This window comes from Protomyctophum bolini, assembly GCF_963924005.1.
Source record: "Protomyctophum bolini genome assembly, chromosome: 23".
Lineage (NCBI taxonomy): Eukaryota > Metazoa > Chordata > Actinopteri > Myctophiformes > Myctophidae > Protomyctophum > Protomyctophum bolini.
This window is the reverse complement of record NC_137884.1, coordinates 11874206-11887319: the sequence shown is the minus strand read 5'-3', so window position 1 is coordinate 11887319 and position 13114 is coordinate 11874206. Positions and strand designations below refer to the sequence as shown.

Sequence of the window (13114 nt, the reverse complement as noted above, 5' to 3'; positions counted from 1 at the left end):
CTGTCCGTCACTGTCAGTTTGACAGTTTCCGACCAAAACCTTTCAGATTAATGGCTATGGGCTATGGCTCACCTTCAAATTAAAACAATAGTTTATTAGTTGGTTTTGGTTGCTGCTGTTTGAGCCTTTTAGTAAATAAATCGGTAGTGAACCAACAATGTCAATGAGGCATGCATGCACGTTATACAACAAAGGATTGTTTTTATGATCGTTTTTATTATAGCCTGACAAGACATGATCACATAAGGTGGACGATGGATGGATTTTAGTTTACTTTAGGTATAGATGTAACGTCAGGTAGGTGGTGGTTCTTTACTCTTCTCATGATGAAACTAAACCGAGGCGATGCTTCATAGTTCATACATATGTCGCGGTCGCGCTGCACGGCTGCAGTGCAACGCGTTGTGATAGTTGTAGATTGGCTATTTTCAGATCAGTATTCAGATCACCGCTCAACCTCGTTTATTAAAACGACTACAGGCTACAAGTTACAACTTACAACACAAAAAGAAAGCTTGCAGTCTTGCACTGTTGGTAGAATATATTGAAATGAAAATGCCAGGCTGTATGCCGGGCGCTGCATGCGTATTGCCGTCAATGCCGTGCGTAACTCTCCGCCTCCCGGCCGACACTTTTTTTATTTAAGCCCATTGCCTGAGGCTGATATAATTTCATGATAGAATGATCATAATAACATCAACATGTGCTCTTCTTTGGACCTGTATGAACGTCATGCAGCGCTGTTCTCCTTAACAGCTGTCTTTAATTCATTAATGTGAATGGGCTCCTCTCACGCTCTCAGTCCTTGCGATCGGGTTGATATAATAGAACGTTTTGCATCTCGTCTCGAGTGGTCTCGGTGGGGGAAGAGACCCGAGACAATAAGTCCGAGACCAAGACAAGACCAAGACAAATGAGGCGCGAGACCGAGACGAGACCACAAGACAAAAAAGGCGAGAAGCGCGAGACCGAGACAAGACCAAGACAAATGAGAGGCGAGACCGAGACGAGACCACAAGACAAAAAAAGGCGAGAAGCGCGAGACCGAGACAAGACCAAGACAAATGAGGCGCGAGACCGAGACGAGACCACAAGACAAAAAAAGGCGAGAAGCGCGAGACCGAGACAAGACCGAGACCACGAAAATTTGGTCTCGAGACCGGTCTCGAGACGAGACCAGGTGGTCTCGACTACAACACTATTTATAAGCACTGAATAGCCGTGCGAGAGAGAGAGAGAGAGAGAGAGAGAGAGAGAGAGAGAGAGAGAGAGAGAGAGAGAGAGAGAGAGAGAGAGAGAGAGAGAGAGAGAGAGAGTACCGTATATTCAGTCAGTGCAACATGAATAGGCCAGGCCTACACATGACAACCACCTTTCTGGTTCCATGTTCCAGATCCTGCATGAATCATGATGACCATAAAGCATTTGATTCTATGAAGACTGAGGAGGAGGAAATATTGATTAATTGGTTGATGATTGATGATAGCCAACAGCATCAGCTCAGGTATATTTTGTGTGTGCATGTGCAACTTCATTAGACTAATTAGTAATTTGCAGCTGCAGTCAAACAGTTGGAAGGAACATTCCCGGGGCATTATGGGCTACTACAGTACACTATAGTAATTACGGTTTCAGGCAGGTGTGTACAGTATAGGGCAATTTGTTTTGTAGGCCTATTCATTTTAGCAAAATGTGCGTATATACGTGACTAGAAATGTGAGAATTTAGAGCAATGGTTCTAACACTTTTTCATGTGAAGGATCCTCAAATTAATGTGTAGGCTATTATTTGGGCGCGGACTCCTATCCCAAATTATTTCGTGCCAGGGACCCCAAGAAGAGACGATTGTGATGTGTGTTGTGTTACAGTGTTTTTTTCCAGTGCGTTTAATAGTGAGAAGAGAACTCGCTAACGCAGTGGTTCCCAAACTTTTTCAGACAAGGACCCCCAAATTGACACTATAGCCCGCGGACCCCCATTTGAAAATGTTGTTTGATTATGATGCCAAGTAATGGAAATTCCCACATACCGGTATCTCCTCGGGAGGGCAGCATAACCGTGTTTTTTCTCCCCTGCAGTAGAAGTTCATGATGCCGGAAGTGTATTCTCTGTAAAAAATAGATCCCATATCCAGGAGAGATGGTCGCCCTGTGATTCGCCAATTGGTTGCCAGGTAACTGTTGACGCCAGGAGATCATATCGTGGACTTGAGATCATCAACAGCATCATCTATCTACCCGTTGGCCGTTGCAAGCAAGTAGATGAGTAGATAGATTATATCAGACAGTCACTGATCATCATCATCATCATCATGTGGTTCTCAAACCTTTTCATGGACCCTCAAATTTAAGATGTATTTTCGCCACAGACCCATTTCTGAAAATATTTAGTGGTCAGGGCAGGGGCCCAATATGTGTTGGACCTGTTGGTTAAGATTTCACAAATCACAAATATTCGGCTCAGAGTGAGTCAGATTCACAGGAAGCCCAACGTGTCATCGGTTGCCTAGGCAACCGCCTAGAAGCCAATCACAGCGCCACCGCCCGTCTCTTCGGGCCATGGGATGCAGACCGTGCCTTGGTGTTATATTTGTGCGGTAGCCGCTGATGATGCACGTTGCTAGTTAGTTGCAATGTTGTAGCTAGTAGCAAGTTTATTCCTATGCTGGGAGGAAGACCCCACGTTTAATGAACTTGACTGGAACCTCCTCGAACACTCACTTATTTTTTTATTTTTTTTAAAACCAAAGAATTACTTACAGACGCTAGCCAACCAACGACGTTATAGCTACATGAAATCTAACTATATTATTTATTATCGCATCTTCGGTTTGGGTTGGCGATAGCATTCTGAAGCTAGCAGTGTTACAATCGGCTAAAGCGTTGAGCGACCTTCTTAGTTCTCCAATTCCCTTTAAATTGCCTGTATTTATTCCTTTTTAACATCATCATTGGTAGTTATAGAGTCATGGCTATGAGACAAACCCCACTCACCTGCTCGGGTCACACCAGACCTGTGGTAGATCTAGCCTTCAGTGGAATTACTCCCTATGGGTACTTTCTCATCAGTGCCTGCAAAGGTGAGGACAACCGCATCATCAATTGAGTTTGTGCTTGAAATGTACTGTAATTCTGAAAACTGTTAATAAATATATCAATCAATCAACATCTGTGGATCTTAAATGTGGACCTATAGCCCCTTTTGGTAGGGTTAGCTATTTACCTTTTTGGTATTTGATACACAAAAGGTAATTACACCAAAAGGGTCTTACTTAATTCACTAACCAATAGCCCTGGCTTTGCTATTTTGGGCATGTCATCATTATAGGCAAAGTAAACATAAAAATAGCAGATCTGCCAGCTCACAATGCGACGCAAAGACTGTAGATTCAGATTGTCTATTGTTTTAAAGTATTTGAATAGGGCTTAAGTGTTTTAATGGCTACCTGTGTTGAATACAGTGTAGGATTGTGGTTGATTGTTGTTATTCAACAGTATATCACTATAATTTGCTTTGGCCATGCTGCTGTGTTGACTACTGTCGGACTTGCAATTGACACCATTGACAATAATATATGGGGTGCATATTTAGTTTAGACTAGTCATTGGTTAGACATGGGTTAGGTTTAGGTGTGCTGGGTGGGAGGTTAGGTTTAGGGTGAGGGTTTGAGATAGGTTGATATTGATTGTTTACTTTGACAGTATGATCGCATTGGAGGAGAGACAGTATTCCGTATGTGTTTTAGGAGTGATCTAAATGTACTTTTTTACAGATGGTAAGCCCATGTTGCGCCAGGGAGACACAGGGGACTGGATAGGAACGTTCCTGGGTCACAAAGGTGCTGTCTGGGGAGCCACTCTGAATATGGATGCCACCAAGGCAGCCACTGCTGCAGCTGATTTCACAGCGTGAGTGTGGAGCATCCCTTACACCTGCAGCGCATGTGGATCTATCCCCTAGGAACCGGATCCAACATTGAGGAACCGAATCGGTTCCATCATCATCACACTTGGAATCGGAAATTGGTTTTTATCACACTGTCGGAGCTGCTTATATGGACTTAACATTTTCTATACAATTACAATACCAGTGGTTCTAAATGTTGTTCATTTCAAGGACCACCATCACTCTGAGAGGGTACAGTACAAATACGGGTCCATTTATCGTCTGCTGAGTGCTTGCCGTCAAGAACTGATTGTGACACAGTTGTCTGTCATTGACACCTGTCATGATGTTTTCCAGGAAGGTGTGGGATGCAGTGAGTGGAGATGAGGTCCTTACATTGGCACACAAGCACATTGTCAAGTCTGTCAACTTCACACAGGTATTGCGCATGCAGGATGCTGCATACAGAAATGCTAGTCAAATGTGTTTGAATGCAATGCATCCAAGTTCATTTAAAATAAGGGTGTGGATATAATGATAAAATATTTGTAGTTGAGTCACAACAATGCGTGTCTAATGTCAGGCCTCGTTAACAGTCTTGGGCTTGGCTGTTAATAAACATTTCTGTTAAAAGCTCATAAAACATGTATATCAATGGCAAAAAATTGGGATTGATATCACCCAGCCCTACTACTGCCCCTCTCAATCTCTAACCCTCCTCCCCCAATAGGACAGCACTTGTCTGCTGACAGGAGGAAATGATAAAGTGCTGCGCATCTATGATCTCGGCAAACCTGAAGCCGGTGAGTACTAGCCACTTTTCATCCCGCAATAGTGGTGTAACCTAGAGCCGTCATTAATTCCAGGCCTTTCTTTCAAATTTGATTTGGGTCTCAGCTGTTCTAAAATAAAAGCTTCATACAAACAAATGTTTTTTTCCAGGATATCTGTTTGTGTACAGATACAGATGTGTGATGAGCATTTACTGACCGTAATCTTATATCCTAATAACTAAAATGAACCATGTATAGAAGAGGCCGACCTGTGGCCCATCAATATACTCGGCCATAACACTGTCACATTCCCGGCATCAGTGGCGCCGTCAGGTGCTCAAAAGTGCGGGGACATTTTATTTTTTCCCGCGAGCCCCACGTGTGCAAGCCTCTGCAGTAGTCATCATAAAATACCCAGACATTTTACTTTCATGGATGTGCCCTGGATATGATTGGAATGTATACTTATCATCGTTTGACGGTCATCATCTGACACCACTGTTGCACCTTTTTGTGCTTCCTTTTAGATCCACATGAATTCCCAGGTCACACTTCGGCCATAAAGAAGGCCCTGTGGTGCAACGATGACAAGCAGATCCTCTCAGCTGCTGATGACAAAACCGTACGGTCAGTGACGGGATGTGTATAAGGACTGGACATTACGTCTGGACTGTTTCGTTGGTCTCAGTGACCTGCTATATGTGGATGCTTATCCACGACTCCATGACAATGCTGACATCGGCAACTATCGTCAAATGTCTGTCGCCGGCAGACATGGGTTGACTGAAGTATTTATTAACAGTTTGCAGAATGGGTACATTTCACATGAAAGCACAACTCAATACAAAGACCGTTACTGTGGCCGACACACTGATAAAGCATTACACTTGTTTATAACTGGGTACACCATTTTCAATTCATCAGAACATATAGAGATGCAACAGGAATCATGTAAGGAGGTAACGAGGGAAAGGAAACTTATACAGTAAGGGGGAAATGGACCGGGGAGATTCAGATTTTACGGGGGCCAGTTTCGACTTGCAGACGTCCGTTTTGTATGTCTTAATGGCTGATCTTTCTTCTCATCTTTAATTCAGCATGTGGTGGCGATCAGCCAAAATAATAAACATTTAATTCAATGACACCACATTAGGCCTGGGCCATGGTTCAGCGGTCCAGGCACCTTGGCTGGTAATCCAGTCTGGCAGTGTGCTGCGGGTTTGACTCCCGATCCCGACGGCCTTTACTGCATGTCTTCCCCCCCCCCTATCTCTCTCCCCATTTCCTGCCAGCCTACTGTCTGTCCCTCCATAAAAAAAATATAAAATAAAGGCGAAAGCCAAAAAAAAATACATAAAAATAAAAAAAACACCACTACAAACTTTAACCACTTAGATACTCTTTACTTAGTAAAATGGACCTGAGTTGCACTGCACTTCCACAACATCTACAAGCTCCCAAGTCCCAACAGGTCGAGATGCCCCCACCCCACACACACACAGAATATGCTGGGGTTCAAGTGGTTTAAATTATTGTGTAGCACCTTTTTAATTGTACTACTTTTTGGCCTTGACAGCCCATACATCCAAACAGAAACGTCCTATCTGATTGCATTAAACGACATAGAACTCTCCCTTTGCCACTCGATTTGCTACTCACTTTATGCATACGCATACCCTCTATTCACTCAGCTCTATCTTCCCTCAGTTTAGGTTTAGGCTTGGGGTTTTTAGTCTTGATGGAACATAAGCTTCAGCCAACATGGATACACTCTCCCGGCATATTTGCAGTGTCCTAATGCAATTGTATGTGTCTCTCCAGTCTGTGGGACAGGAATTCCACTGACGCCGTGAAGACGCTATCCTTCGACTCGTCGCCGAGCAGCATGGAGCTTGTGGCCGATGGGGAGATTCTGGTCATCACCTACGGAAAGACTATCGCTTTCTACAACGCCCTCAGGTATCCTCTTCGGGGGGAGGGGGGTTGGGTTCAGAGTAAAAGCGGCCATGTCTTTCCGGCACCCCAGAGCTTCTATTTTGAAGGAATCCCGGCACTGATTGTGTTAAGGGATCAGAGGGATGGATGTGCATTTTCACAGCATGTTCATTTTAATGACACTGATTGTGTTCCGGCTGTTCCACTATAAGCACATTTTTCAAGCTTTTGAAGAAGAAATGCGACTTATTTTTCTTTTCTTTTTTGTGTTATTACAACAATCTTAGTGTTTTAACAATTATTTGGGTTGGGGTCCCACTTGCAATATCCTGACAGGCCCACCATTACCAATGTGCCCAGGCCCACATGTTTGGGAATTGCTGTTGTAGACGTGTATCATTCTTATCCAAAGCGACATACAATAAGCCCAACAGTCAGTTAAACCTTCATGAAAACATCACAAGCAACCAGTAGGTGGAGTCCAAGATTTAAAGCAACAACGTGATGAATGAAGATGTGTCTTTTGTGTTCTAGCTTGGACCTGATAAAGACAGTTGAGGCACCAACTTCCATCAGCTCGGCTACCCTTCACCCAGACAAGGAGTTCCTCGTGGCTGGAGGCGACGACTTCAAGCTCTACAAATACGACTACAGCACCTTGGAGGAATTGGGTGAGCAACATGAAGAATCACAATGCTGTTCAAAGAATGGCTTCTCATTGCCTGCAACTTGTTGTGTGGGTTTGTGAATGTACAGCTTTTCAGATGGGCAGCACCTGCATTCTCGCTTGTGTCAGCGAGTTCGTGTGAATAGATGCGTTTTAACACATATAAAATAGCTCAACACATTTCAACTCTTGCCGGGGGCGACAGTTTCACAGCAGTGAAGGTGGCCGCTGATGTCATATAGCCCACGTCCGTCACTTCCCCTGTGAAAAGACTTTTTAACAATGCAGAGATTAGACCCTGGTCACAGGAGCATTCAAACAAAGCATGAAAGTAACATATTTTTTGTCTATTATAGCAGCGTGTGTTTTCTGAAATTGACCCCAACATATGCAATTTACTATGCAAAATATTTTTCTTTTCCAAAATATTAAAACGGGTTCATTGGCAGGTTGCATGCTGGCTGATACAAGAGAGTATATTAAAAGTCCGGCCTCTGGCCCCCTGGTCTTCTGACAATTGCCCCCTGAACAATTTAGTTGAATAGCCCTGCCATATATTCCCCTCCTTATCACATCTGCCCGTACACGTCATTGGTTTTAACATTCCAAATGCTCCCATGATCATAGATCCCTTGTCTACTCTGGGTGATTTGGATCAGAGATCTCTGCCTACTGAATTACAGTACATTTCAAGCACAACTCAATACAAAAACTTTTCATCATATCAATTCATCATAACATTTAGAGACGTACATACATACAGTGAGGGGGAAAAAGGGGTGGGTGGTTCAGATTTTACGGAGGCCAGTTTCGAATTGCAGCCGTCCGTAGGTGCCTTTTGAGAGCGATTTTGAAGGAGTCAAGGGATTCGCATGTCTTAATGACTGTTGGTAGGGCGTTCCACATTTTGGTGGCATAGGAGCGAAATTAATGCATTGTTTATTTCTGCCTATACAGGCACGGTGTACTGTCTAGTGTCACTGTCTACCACAGCAGTTCAGCAGGGTTGTTTTTGTGCTTCATTATTATATATTAATTTGACTCACTCTACCCGTTTGTTTTTCTGGTATCTCGTGTTGAGGCGTAGCCAGAGGCGAATACTTCTTGTCAGGGGTGCCCCCCCTACTTCTTATAACTGTCAGGGGTGCCCCACCTCCCCTCCTACCGTGCAGGTTAAAACTGAAGCCACCATATTAGCATTTGCATGCCTGTGCCTGTGTCCCTAAGGCTATGGCATAAGCAGCTCCCGGCAGGATCCGCCGGGAGAATCTAGACGCAGCTGTGCGACAACAGACTAAGTAATTCGAGAGAGAGAGAGGAGTGTGTGTGTGTGTGCGTCAATTTAACAAAGGTGCAGACGATCAGAAATCAGCAGAGAGTGATCGACGTTTGCGCTACTCTACGCCGTATTGACTTTTTTTCCTCCCTGGAAATAAAAACGTCTGCGTTTCCGAGGCTACTAAAGGTGTGACTACGTGACAAAACCACAGTCATGGGGAGGGAAGCTCAGGGGTGCTAATTTGTGTTCCTATTTTGTTCAGGGGTGCTCCAGTGCTGTGCATTCAAATACAAATAATACAACTTTAACTCATACCATGAATGATGGACTCTGTGGGTACAGCTCACTCTACCATGGAGGCACGTTAATCCAGATTAGATGAAGATGTATCATAATTTACCAACTGTAATACTATTATTCTACTTTTTTAATACTTGAATAGTTTAGTCGTCAGATCATCTGCATGCTAGAGCATGTTTAATTTGTGAATACCCTAGCAGCCAGCAATAGCAGTCAAAAGGTGTGTCAAGTTCAGTGTCAGGACAAGTATACTCCGCTGTCTCCGCATGAGTGCACCTGTTCAAAAGCGGATTCTCCATGACTAGTCTGACGAGATGTCAAATGCTGAACTCCTGCAACCAATTGTGAATGGAGCAGTGGTCAAATGGCAGTAGAAAAATACAGTAGCTACAATAGCTATACTTAAACCTACAGTAATTTAACCACTTTCAACCTGGAATCCTTATTTTCAAACCAAAAATGGTTGATTTATATCCATGTCTCATCACAACATTGTGGGCAGGTAGATAATTAGATATTGGTGACGCATCTCTGTATTTCAACTTTTTCTTTTCTTTGTAAATGAATGCCCTACTACATCATACAAGAGTCACACAGAAGGGGCTGAAAATAGCAGATCAGGTTTCAAGTTCTCCCACCCGACGGCAACGATTCTGCAGTACAATGTTGTTGTTGGTGAATGTAATTATGGTTTGATTATTCCTCCCAACACTGGCATGTTCTGTCCCGTCCCTAGAGTCCTACAAGGGTCACTTTGGACCGGTCCACACCGTGCGCTTCAGCCCAGACGGCGAGCTGTATGCCAGCGGCTCGGAGGACGGGACACTGCGTCTGTGGCAGACGGCAGTGGGCAAGACCTACGGCTTGTGGAAGTGTGTCCTTCCTGGTGAGTTTCGCTCTGCCCCCCGGCCACGCTCAAGCTCTGCACCACTGGTTGTTACACTTTTTCATGTCAGACAAGGAGGACCCCCAATTTGATATTGTAGCCTTGGGGGTCCCCAGACCTTTTTATTCAAACCTCGAACCACTTGACTGAACCACAGGCTCACCAGCTTCACTTTACCAGCTTCACCGCCTTAAACGCTCTAATCTTAGTGAAAGAACATTCAATTATATTTCAATTAAGGTTTATTGTGTGTCTCCATAGACTCATACAAAACAGCTCATGCTATTTATGAGCAAAAACAATAGTTGCATTCACTGTTTTATGTTAATTGTGTGTGTGTGTGTGTGTGTGTGTGTGTGTGTGTGTGTGTGTGTGTGTGTGTGTGTGTGTGTGTGTGTGTGTGTGTGTGTGTGTGTGCGCTTGGACCACTTTTTTGTCTAAAGTAAAGAGATTTAGCTCACAACGACACGTTGGGGATCTGCTATTTTTGTCTAAAGTCGTCCCCCCTCCCCCAGATGTATGCTAAGGTTCAAGTGGTGTAAAAAACAAAACAAAAAAAAATGCTTTTGACTGGTGTTGATTTCTCTACTCATCCGTTGGTTCAGTTGTGCCGACATGAAAATGGTTCTGCAGGAATGATTTTCTACAATGCATATTTAACCCATTAGCCAAATATGCGTACAAATATGTCAGGAATGTACTACAGTGTGTATGGAGTGTGCCATATGGACAGAATGTGCAGGGTGTGTAGTTTTGCGTAGCACATTCCACCATGTGTGTAGGAAAGCATTGCACAACGCACGGCACGTGCAGGTAAGAAGAGACGAAACACCTGCACACTGTCTTCGCTTGCTTAATAAAGAATGTATTTATTAAATGGTAACGTTTTGGTCACAGACCTTCCTCAGTCATCTGATTATTATTTGCAAAAACGAATGTGTTGTAAATGTGACATGGATATTTAGGTGCAAAATATGTCCATAGTGGATACAGATTGTAGAGTGCACTTTTAAACATCCAATTTGCTAGGGGTATATCGTATGCTCTACACAATGTAAAGCATTATGATGCCCCTATCTTACAAATTGCAGTATGTATAATGAAGACCCTGAGCTATCTCCTTATCATACCCATCCATCCATCCATCTCCCAGTCTTTCAGCTGTGCCCTGTTTATGAGCAAAGAAAATGGTTGCATTCACTGTTTTGTTAAAAGAATTAAATGCATGTTGCATGTGTTTAATGCTCTTAATTTCTCACCATCAGAGGAGCTAGTGTCGGAGACCGCTGATCCGGCGTTCAATAACACCCCGGTTGACATCAAGGCCTGAAGAAGAAAAAAAGCACCCATCACATCAGGTGGGGGAAACGTGAGACGAGGGACGAGGAAAGTGAGGAGATGAACAGCGGGGTATTCCAGTGTCTTCATACCATGCCCCAGCGAGGAGCAGAGTTCATTTTACTACATCTTCATCGTAACCGATGTGGATGTGATGATAGGCGTCATCTGTCATAGACCAGTGCATTACACACACACACACACACACACACACACGCAGTCACATACACACACACACGCACGCAGTTTGAAGCAGTCGTATAGACGTTACGGGCTCTAGAGTAAAGCAGTAAACCTGTGAGCGTCTGTGGCTCATCGCTGCCTGTTTTCTCTCTGATGTTGCCCAGTTCTGTATACCTGCTGAAAACTACCCCCCCCCCCCCCAACCCCCAATGGAAATGACAAGGAACTTTTTTTCGTCACTTCTGGTCTGGATATTTTTATTTGTAGTTTATTTTATTAATGCGAGAAGACACACGCTTGCTGCACAAGGTGTGGAGGAGGTGTTTAAAATTGGAGCGGTTTTCATTTAAATTTGAGATTATATGCATTTTTCAGTGGGTTGAAAGTACGACTGGAGTATATCCATGGAAAATCTTATTTTGTCATGTGATTAATTGGAAAGGGAAATGCCGTCACTGGATTTAATTTCTCCTTTGTGTTTAATGTCGTTATTTGTGTCCAGTGAATGAATAAACGGGTGCTTCACTGTTATGTGAATGCACAAAAAGTTGTCACAGTGATTTTTTTAAATTGTGTGCCGTGCATATCAGCCAGTGCTAGCCGATATGACTTTGAATCAATATCACGATTAATGTTTGTAAATGTAGTGGAAAAAAAGCAGATCTAAATGCTCACAATGCGTCATGTGTTGTGACCTTGTAGATCGGCTAATTTAACGTATGTATGCCACCATTGTACAACATGGAATCAGACTAATTTTGTCGATTATAAAAAATATACTGTATCTTAGAATTGTTTTGAAGTCGTTTTCATTGAAGAATGCACAAAGACCAGCACACCGTCTGCACTCGCAATACGAACTTTATTTAGGTAACGTTTCGGTCAAAGACTTTCAGGCATCTGATGTACAAATAAAAATGATCCAATCCCTCTCCCGCTTCTCCAATTAACCTACCTGAGCAAGTCGGTTATGGATGTTTGTTAAATTGCATATATACTGTCAGTCGCACAGTTAGGTTTTGAATGTGTGGCAGCTTGGCAAGAACTACTGACTAACCAGAAATACAGGGCTACAGTACTTACCTGTTAGACATGTTTGGCAGTTATTTTCCAGGATTTATATCCTCATGAAATGGAGATAAAACTGGGAAGTTAGGGTGGGGAAAGTTAAAGATGGAGTGCTGTGATTTTTTTAACCCCCTGAATCATCAGGTACTATGCTTATACTAGGAGAAAGAGAACAGTGTACAGAAAGTGTTAAAATTATGTTTTTATGTGGCCACACTCACTAGTTAATTAAGTATACCGTTTTTTACCACCACACACCTGAACTTGCGATGCCTTGCCCACAGCTATGATATGATAATGGGGGAGGGGTTAGGGGAGGAGATGATTTTATGATGTCACTAAAGTGGTGTATTTCGAATGGGCCTTTTAAAGGCTTTCAGCTTTCTGGAAGAAACCAAGTTAACTCTATAGACACATACAAAACAGAAAAAGTACAAAATCACGGCAGTGACGGCACACTGACCTCTGCGTTCGTCGGTTTTAACTAGTGGGATCGCACCTGAGTGTTCCAAGTCCTGAACTGAAGGATGATATACAGAATGATATTTCCAAGATTTCCACAACTGGTTGATGCACACTTATTAACACCAGTTCAATTACATCAGTTATGATATTTCAGCAGTTGAAGCAGTTGAAGTTGGAGGGAGATCTCAAAATGATTCATAAAATGCTGGATGTAAGGGTAACGTTGGATCCTCTATTTGTTGCTATTTCATCTCTTGACAGACATAGTTCTACTGTTTGACTAGTGGGCCCTAAGTATATAGGGCGTATTGCTAGGGGTGCAACCATACAGCAAC

General features: G+C 43.2%; 1 protein-coding gene across 1 annotated transcript; it reads left to right on the top strand.

Moving 5' to 3' along the window:
- The first annotated feature begins 2605 nt into the window (after positions 1–2605).
- strap (serine/threonine kinase receptor associated protein) lies at positions 2606–11796 on the top strand. The gene is made up of 9 exons (XM_080756928.1): positions 2606–3079; positions 3773–3908; positions 4243–4324; positions 4616–4688; positions 5186–5285; positions 6480–6617; positions 7128–7264; positions 9576–9725; positions 10991–11796. The coding sequence occupies exons 1-9, from the start codon at positions 2968–2970 to the stop codon at positions 11053–11055; spliced, it is 993 nt and encodes a 330-aa protein (XP_080613054.1). The 5' UTR covers positions 2606–2967; the 3' UTR covers positions 11056–11796.
- The last annotated feature ends 1318 nt before the right edge of the window (positions 11797–13114 follow it).

Excerpts from the sequence above, each read along its gene's own strand:
- strap (XM_080756928.1), top strand. The coding sequence starts at position 2,968 with ATGGCTATGAGACAAACCCCACTCACCTGCTCGGGTCACACCAGACCT. Across the intron at positions 5,286-6,479 it reads GCTGATGACAAAACCGTACG|TCTGTGGGACAGGAATTCCA; the intron begins GTCAGTGACGGG and ends GTGTCTCTCCAG. Across the intron at positions 7,265-9,575 it reads CAGCACCTTGGAGGAATTGG|AGTCCTACAAGGGTCACTTT; the intron begins GTGAGCAACATG and ends TCCCGTCCCTAG.